The sequence below is a fragment of the Centroberyx gerrardi genome, chromosome 10 (assembly GCF_048128805.1).
Source record: "Centroberyx gerrardi isolate f3 chromosome 10, fCenGer3.hap1.cur.20231027, whole genome shotgun sequence".
NCBI lineage: Eukaryota > Metazoa > Chordata > Actinopteri > Beryciformes > Berycidae > Centroberyx > Centroberyx gerrardi.
Window position 1 is genome coordinate 21737500 of NC_136006.1, and position 8805 is coordinate 21746304.

The following is an 8805-nucleotide window of genomic DNA, read 5'->3' on the forward strand; positions in this document are numbered from 1 at the left end:
GAGAAGGGGGAGTCAGGCTTATGCAAGACGGTAGAAACTAGGTCGACTGCCAGGCTTCAGCGGTACTGAATGGGGGAAAATGGTCAGATAATAAAGAAAAAACAAAGCCGTGCACTTCTTGCTGTTTCAACTTAAGACTTCTCTACCAACCTTGATCTCTGCCCTATCCAGGGACTGCCACGGTGGAGCGTGAGGGGCTGTCCGGCAACCTGGTGAAGGACATCAGGAACTACTTCCAGATCAGTCCAGAATACTTCTCCATGCTGCTGGTAGGGAAGGACGGCAACGTGAAGTCCTGGTACCCCTCGCCCATGTGGTCCATGGCCATCATCTATGACCTGGTGGACTCTATGCAGCTACGCAGACAGGAGATGGCCATCCAGCAGTCACTGGGCATGCGCTGCCCAGAGGACGAGTACGGCGGCTACGGCTACCACCAGCATGGCTACGAACACGGCTACCAGGACGGCTATCACCAGGGTTACGGTTACTAACAGGTGTGTGCGTGTGTGCTAACCAAGGGTGTGTAACCTAACTCATCCCTGACTGGTGGTGTTTGGTGCTATTGGCCCTGGTTCATTTGACCTTTAACCTTTTCCTCTTTCCTACCCATCCTCCACCAGGCAGTCGGCTCAGTTGGAGTGAGGTCCTTGAAAGTTTTGTAGCACTTAGTGGAATCCTGTCACTTCCACCTCTCTGGGTCTTTGATATATAGCGTGTGCTGGCAGGTAATGGTAAAAGACAAGGACCTTTAATCAGAACTGGTTAGTCAAAGAAGTGTAGCTGATCCTGGAGGTTCAGGGATCTCTTCTGTACTTTTTTACATTTCAAACTTCAAACAAAGAGTGTTTTGCACGTTACATTATCTGTCTCCTTCACTTGCCTTCCAGGCCAAATTTACATTTTCATCTTATCAGCACAGACCTTTATTTTGTAGATAATGGGCTAAAATAAGACATATATGTATTTATTGGACATCTGTTGCATTTGAGGTACAGTTACCCATTACTTTATGGAAGGAAGCTGCCACATTATTTCTCTTTTGTAAAGTTCCTGTTACTATACGATGTTCTTATTTATACTCTATTGTGCTATATGACAAATAAACATTTGTTTACTACCAACAATGGTCTCTGAGTTGGTTTCAGTGTCCACAGAATATCAATGTTTACAGGAAAGGTTTTTGGTCTACACTTTGCCCACTGCAAGCATCTTCTGAGCAACATCGCCTCCTAGTGACCTGATAACATTACTGCATGGGATGCACCTTCAAATTAAGTTCACAACAGTTGATACAGGGAAAGACTAATCACACTTGACTACATTTTATTGACCATTTAGTAATTAATGTTTTCTCAAATTAAACATTCAGAAAAATGTGTGCTTTGATGTTATATTCAATACAGTAGGAATGGAAAGTAATGTAGAAGGTAACTTTTAAAACACTGTTGGAATACTAATATTGATTTCTTAGGTGATGGTGTGTGTGTGTGTGTGTGTGTATCCTCCTATCTTCACTTTCCTCCCACCTACCATCCTTATTCCTTCTCCTACCTCCTCTCTCCATCTTCCACCATCCTCTCATCCTTTCTCCTCCTACTCATGCTTCCACTCCTCCACCATTGTTCTTTTTGTTCCCATCCTTGTTCCCCCCCTCCCCCATCCTCCTCCACACTCCCTTCCTCCCACTGAATTTCCTCCCTCTCTCCTATCCTCCTGCTACTTCACTGCTTACACATACACACATTTTCAGCTTTTAGATAACCTGAATTTACTTTTAGGTGCATAAAATAACAATCCATCTAACCAATAATCAAACATTCAATGGGGATATGTTTGCAGTATTTATTCCAGAAGGTAATTTGGCATTCATACAAGTTAATGTTTTATGGCACAAACAACATGCTAACAGTATAAGAGAAACTGAAATTTCACAGTTGTGCAGGACAACAGATTCCTCCATCTGAGCAGAGGGAAATGAGTTCAAGGCTGAGAAAGTGAACCAAGAGCCAGTGTGTTGTGCTTTCATGAACTGACACTTCAGTTCTCCATTACGTCCATACTGATGGTCCAGGTATAAGACAAGGTAATACAGTCATTAAACATTATTCCATTCCCCTTCAAACAATCAAATAGCTGCACCACAATAATTGCTGCTCCACACAATGTTATCAATAAAAAACTCAATCATTCAGAAAACGAACAGTCAATAATAGAAACCTTTAAGCTTCCATCTCTCAAATGCCAATCACAGTAATGCAATTCTTTCCCAGCACATACACTGATGTACTGTACTCTTGATGTTTCTTTCACTGCATTAAGAGATACGTTACAGCACGCATACACAGACAGACAGGCACATTTCAAAATTATGTACAATAGCCTTATAGCTGCCACAAAGACAGCGGAATTACATGTCCAACAGAGCTCATCACACAATCACAACACTGTCAATCACTGTATTTAACCAGCCAGCCATTCAGATAAATGCTATGATAGACCAAGAAATAGTCTAAGTAACAATGCAGTATCCAGGGGAATACAAGTCCGTTGTGCGGAGACAGGACACCAAAATCCTTTTATTCATGTTGATTTATAGTCATCGCATAATGCAATACTAAAAAGATTCCTCCTCTGATTCACTGTCTGTGTTGGGCTTTGTCAGTCTCTCCAGCTCCTCGCCATCCTACAACACAAAGCACATTAAGAACGTATCAGAATGAATGCACAAATACTTTATTGATTCAATGGTGGACGAATACAGCGGATAAACCTGGAAAAATCATGGTGTTTCTGCCAGCAAGCTGTTAGGAAGCTGGTGTATATGATACTAAGTTGTCCTCAGACAGCGGAGGATTTACTGCCTTAAAAACACAGAGGGGAAATACCTTCCATATTAGAGCTACAGCTGCTAAACAGCTACGTGCTTTTGACAGTGTTCTACCAAAGAACAAAACACATCTGAATATTGCTGAGTATTTCACACATAACAGATCCTATGCTGGTCATGAAACTACCAAAAAGCACTGCTGACTCCAGGACAGTGTCCTCACAAAGCCCCGATAGAAACCTGCTCCGTCTGATAACCTCCTCTTCCAAAACCTAATAGACTGCATTGACCTAATGAAGTTATGTGAGGTGAGGCAGCAGTACGTGTCTGAATGCTGTTTTCATTGCAGGGAATCAGGGTTCCTTCCGCACCGAAGAAATCACATTACACGGAAATGAGAGCCAGGTTTCCTACACAGAGCTAGGTCTATGTGTGTGTGGGGATGTTTTAGACTGAAAAGTGTGTGATGCTGTTTGATAAAAAAGGTGTGTGTGGGCCCGTGTGCGTGACTAGCGCAGGTTTGCGGTTTTTGCATACAAAGAGCTCCATCGCCGTGCTCCTTACCCCCCTGGACCTCTCGAACACCTCTCCGTTGATGACCCGCAGCTTCTCCTGCTGCAGGCTGTATTCCGGGTCCTTGGGCCGGCTGGCGTTGTAGACGAAGATGGCCAGCAGGACCACGGGGGCCTGGAGGAAGAAGTCCAGCGAAGGGCGGAAGTCGAACAGGAAGAGGGAGAAGGTGGTGACCAGAACGGTGGTGATCTGGCCCGTCAGCACGTGGAACATGTTGTCTCTGAACTTCAAGATGAAGGCCACGGATAGACCCAGGGCAGCTGGGCAGAAGACAGAAGACAAAGGGTTTATCTTTCATGCATTATGTTGGATTGCATTAGTGTGGTTTCAATCAGAAAATACTTGAACCTGTATGGTCAATTTTTCAAATGCACAACGTAAAGTCAAGGCAATTTGGTAAACCTCATCTCTAGGGTGTGTTGGCATATGAAATTTACTTTTATAGAATATTGTTGATGGATTTTAATGACTGTGCAGCTCTTATTTTGAGACTAAAGCATGTTTTACATTGTTACTCACCAGTGACCAGCACCAGGCCCAGGGAGTAGATGTTGTGCCCATGAAAGAGACCACAGTGCAGGGTGAGGCCACGTGCCTCCCTGCCCAGCCCCAGGGTCAGACCATTAAACACCACACCAAAGGCATACCTGCAACACCACACAGGAGGGGATTAAGGTTATCTTCTACCATTATCTATTATCATCTACCGCCACTATTGCTAGCTGTTGCTGTGTTTCCACGGAGCCTCTTACAGTTTGCTGTTCTGGATGAAGATGCTCTCAGTCAGCTGGTCTCCTTCTTTGAGGATCTTCTCGTTGTAGATGTTGGCCATGGCTGAGATGAAGCACTGGAGGAGGAGCAGGATGTGACCCACACCCAGAGAGCGAAGCTTCCCCACTAGTTTGTCCCTCCAGGCCTGTCCTGGCAGGGAGGACACCCACGATTCACTGGCACTGGGGGGGGCGAGGACACAGGGGGAGGAAGAATAACAGAGAATAAATGAGTCTAACTGACTGACAATAAATGAATAGTTGTCTTTAAGGGGGTATTAAGAAATCTATGATCTTTATCAGCGACCAGTAGGAATTGCAACAACATCGGCAGAATGTCTCCTCCTACACAAGTCTCTGGCAGAGTCCTGACTTCCCATGTCCCCTTAAGCTACGATGTCTGTAATTGACACAAACAATAAAGTTGCATTTGCTATCGAGTTATGGAGTTACTGGTATCAGGGTTCCCTTGGACACTTGGACATCAAATTCAAGGACTTTTCGCTGACTTTCAAGGTCTTGTTGGGTGAAGTTCAAGGAATTGATACGTTTTGGGGTAAATTACATGTTTTAGTGACTGCAGCTATATCAACGCAAATCTCCTCAGGAGGTGTTCATGAGAGGGGTCTAGATAGCTGAGGCATATTGATGAATTTGGGTGCTACATTTTAATAAAAATTAAGTACTTTCAAGGCCATCCATTTGTTTTCAAAATCTTTCAAGGACTTATTTCATTTACCACAGGATTTTCAAGGCCTGTGGTAACCCTGAGGTATTGATCAACAACTCTATCAACCCCCTGTAGATATATTATGGTCATTTTGGGGTAGTAAAAACCGCAAGTCGTTCAGGAATCCCGTTCATCACCCATTTACATATTCCTGCATTCTGATCACGTTACCTGCTGTTCCTCATCTGCTCCAGCAGCTGTGTGTAGAGCAGGCAGGAGTTGGAGGGGGCGGAGAAGGCGCTGGAGTGGAGACCTGGCATAGCTATAGACTGCTGGCTGCTCCCTGACCCCGTTGTCAGGGAAACGATGGACAGGAACAGGATAAACAGCGCTGCCCACTGGACCCAGGACAGGCGCCTCCTGGAGGAGGAGAGGAGACACACAGATGAAAGCTTTATCCCAGGATGAAGGAAAGATAGTTGACATAAACACTGTTAAAAATGCAAATGTCTCCTCTAAACAAGCTACACAAGAAGTGACTAGCTATGGATTTGCAACAGCATAGCAAATGGGGGAGATGTCTGAACTGTGCGGTCATCACCCGTGTTATCTACCATCAGACACATTCACAGTCACAAAAACGTACAGACTGTAGTGTACAATCTCAAAAAGAACATAACATTACTGCTGATTGAGTCACTTACTTAAGAACAATTCTGAAGAGGATAGCTGTGGTCAGGATGACAAAGTTGGAGAACAACACTGCCATGGCCTGGGGAGGAGAGGGAGGAGTGAGGGCTTAGAGATAATACAACAGAGTGATAGCAGCACTTAACGACTGTATCAAACCCCTAAGCCGTACACACAAAGGGAAGAACTTTTTCTAAAAGCTGGTATGCTACTGGAAGATCACGTCTATTTACATCACAGTACAGGGTTTTCCCTGGCTTTCAAAGAGGGCAATGTGCTAAAGTTACCAGTCGGGTGGGTTTTGCATGGTGAAACATGCATTTGCAACAAGCTTTATATGCAGAAATAAGCCAGTTTGAAGCAATTCGGTAACAACAGATGTGATAAGAACTCCCACAGAAGCCCAAATGCAACATTAAGATACAAAATATTTCATTCAGGTGGTGAGAAAAATTATGTATGGGGTTGCCTAAGAGTTTAATAGAGGGAAATCCTATGGATACAGGTATAAACTATGGGCAGGTATTGAGCTAATTGTGGTAGTAGAGAGAGAAGCTCACAGGCTGCAGGTAGGTCATAACGTAGAAGATGATGAGGTTGTCCAGGAAGTAGAGGAAAGCAGGGACAGACCACTTGAGGAAACTGAGGAAGGAAGGACTAGAGGAACAGCCCAGCTCTCTGCGTGAACGGCCCTCTGGAAAAACAAGCAATAACAAAGAGTGAATAAACACACCGTTTCATCACACACACACCGAGACAGCTGCATATTCAATCAATGGCGCTTACCTCGGACTATGACCCTGAGTGACATGGCCAGACAGAAGAGCAGCTTGAGCGCCTCAGCCAGTAGATTGACAGACGCAGGGAGGAAGTCATACTTGTTCTCTGCAAATAAATCAGGAACAAAGAAACACAGTCAGCAAGACGCTAACGCTTGGGCGGAATACACAAAAAAAAACTGGAACTGATTCATAACACTCGTGGTGAGAGAAGACTTGGAGAAGTTGCTGAAAAAGGAGACCAAAAATACCAAAAATGTATACTGCTTAAGCTGTCTAAGGCTATGTCTCTCTGGGAAACAGAATATCTGTGTAGCTGTCAGTCACCGGCATTGGCGGAGAATTTGAGCAGCAGGATGCGGCTGGTCCCCAGGGTGACGAAGCCCAGGCCCAGAGCCAGAGTGTAGGCCGATGAGCGGGAGCACAGCCTGGGGCAGGGACGGCAGCACACCATGGCTGGGGCCGGGGCTGGACGGATCCTCTCACATTAAAACCTGCTGGATCAACCGAAAACACACAAACACACACGACCAGTTAAAACAGCAACAAGAGGGAACAGAAAAGAGGTAACGCCCTGCAACTGAACTACTTTCATGTCGTGTCAATTTCTCCAACGTCCTGAATTCTTATGTCACCAACAAGGAAAGTCTAGGCAATACTATATTCATTTCAATCAAAACAAACACAGTGAAAGATTTTCATCAAATAAGTAAATTTGTGATCACACCTCTTAAAATTCCACGACATGAATGACAACTTTCTGGATTTTTCATTTGTGTCTGACATCGCAATGGTATCCTGTAAAACAGTGAACTCAAATTTATCCATTAAAGGAATAGTGCACCCTAAAATGAAATGTCGAACATCCAGTGAAGTTCACAGGACCACCAAACACACAGAAAGTAAGCCATCGCAGCTCCACAGAGATAATGAGGTAAATATTGGACTTTTGAACCCACAGTGCAATCATTTGGCTACAGAACAGTGGGATTATGCTCCATGCTGTTTGGAGAAATTTGATGGACATTTTATGATTGAATTTTGGGGGGAAATTCGCAGTGCATGTCTGTAAAGAAGCTGATCAGGAGCAGTGCATGTCTATAGAAATGTGAACGCAGCACATTAACAGCTCATTCTATGCAACCTTGCTTAACTGTCCTTGACCATAAAAAGGATCCAAACATGGAATCAACATGGCACATTTAAACCACTCAAACATTTTTTACATCTCTTCTCCAGCCATCACAAACTAGACTGTTCTACATTAGCTCTTCTCCCTGTCCTGGTTTGACATCCAGATGGTGAACAACAACTGTCCTGGTCTGCCTCCTCTGAGGTCTTTCAGTTGATCAGAAGCATGTGAGAGCCGAAGACAGTGGCAAAGACCAGACTCAAACACAGAGCGCCTTATTCCACAGTTAAGCAGAAGAGAGGCAGTTATCACATTAGCTGAGGTTGTTGCTGTTTACCAAGACAACACAGGTCTTCTGTGCTCAGAGCGCCTTTGCTGACAAGATAACAAGGATGATTAGCCTAAGGGTATTTTCATGCACTTGCAATATGTTTATATTATCCAATTCTACTAAGTCAGTGTACAAGTCATAACTACAGTGTTCCTAGCTGGACATCAGTTAGACTGCAAAGGATTTTGCAGTAACTTGTAGGAATTAAGCTAAACCGTCCTAAAGCCTCTCGTGGCGCATGTAAATACATACTCTGTAACATACAAAAGTTATTAAATAGTATCCAAATGTTCAGCCCTGTTACGATGTAGTGATTTTACAGTAGACGTCTGAGGTGTAACGTTGAAACTTGAATGGAAATCAGCAGGTGCATACAGTACAATGTCACACAGATTGGCGAAGTGGCAGGAAACGTAACCGTATAGCGATTTCTACAAGTAATATGACGCTAATACCAAATAAGCAGCCAATGTGAAACCAACCGGACCAATACAATGTAACGACATGTAACCTAGCGAACTTTTAAATCACCTATTACAGTGTGTGTTAGCTTGGAGCTAAATTCATTTGCATCACAAGTGTCACAATGTTTTCAGGATGTAAACAACACTGCCAACACCCGTCTCTGTCTGAACATGTCCAAACAACACGTGCGTGCTTTTGGATATTCAGCCACATATCCTCTTACGGTGTCCCCAATAAGATGTACATAAAGTTTATGAATGAATCTTACGCTTTATTCCGCTTTTTTCCGGGACATCGCTGAATCGACAACGCAGCGTCGATACTTGGTGCTTCCTGATCAATCGGAATCTGCGCAGGCGCACTACCGCAGGTACCGTGTTGACGTCATCTTTATTTATGTGAGCTCAACAGTGACCGCCCACTTTTGAACGGCTCCGGTTCCAGGAAGTGAATTTCCCATTCATTCCGCCATTGACGTTTCAGGAAATCCTTATATGAAGAGTTTTAAGCATGGATGTATTAAACTAGGTTTTAAGCCTGGAACTAAGCCAACCAACTACGAGAT

General features: G+C 44.1%; 2 protein-coding genes across 3 annotated transcripts in view; one reads left to right on the forward strand and one right to left on the reverse strand.

Moving 5' to 3' along the window:
* ccdc80 (coiled-coil domain containing 80) overlaps positions 1–1127 on the forward strand; it is a 15075-nt gene extending 13948 nt beyond the window's left edge. Inside the window, exon 10 of the mRNA XM_071926353.2 lies at positions 172–1127. Within this exon, the coding sequence (XP_071782454.2) occupies positions 172–494 (323 nt within the window). The 3' untranslated portion in view covers positions 495–1127. The remainder of the gene's footprint in view (positions 1–171) is intronic.
* A 704-nt stretch (positions 1128–1831) lies between these two features.
* On the reverse strand, positions 1832–8589 carry slc35a5 (solute carrier family 35 member A5). 2 transcript variants are annotated; one of them, XM_071926371.2, is made up of 10 exons: positions 8509–8589; positions 6640–6809; positions 6320–6418; positions 6094–6227; positions 5548–5615; positions 5075–5263; positions 4156–4356; positions 3923–4050; positions 3395–3663; positions 1832–2686 (listed from the first exon to the last, which is right to left on the reverse strand). In XM_071926371.2, exons 2-10 carry the CDS (start codon positions 6764–6766, stop codon positions 2618–2620), a joined length of 1284 nt encoding a protein of 427 aa, XP_071782472.1. In that variant the 5' UTR covers positions 6767–6809; positions 8509–8589; the 3' UTR covers positions 1832–2617. The 2 variants fall into 2 exon arrangements, with proteins under 2 accessions (XP_071782472.1, XP_071782473.1); XM_071926372.2 differs by having other exon boundaries at positions 6640–6806; positions 8509–8566.
* Positions 8590–8805: the final 216 nt, after the last annotated feature.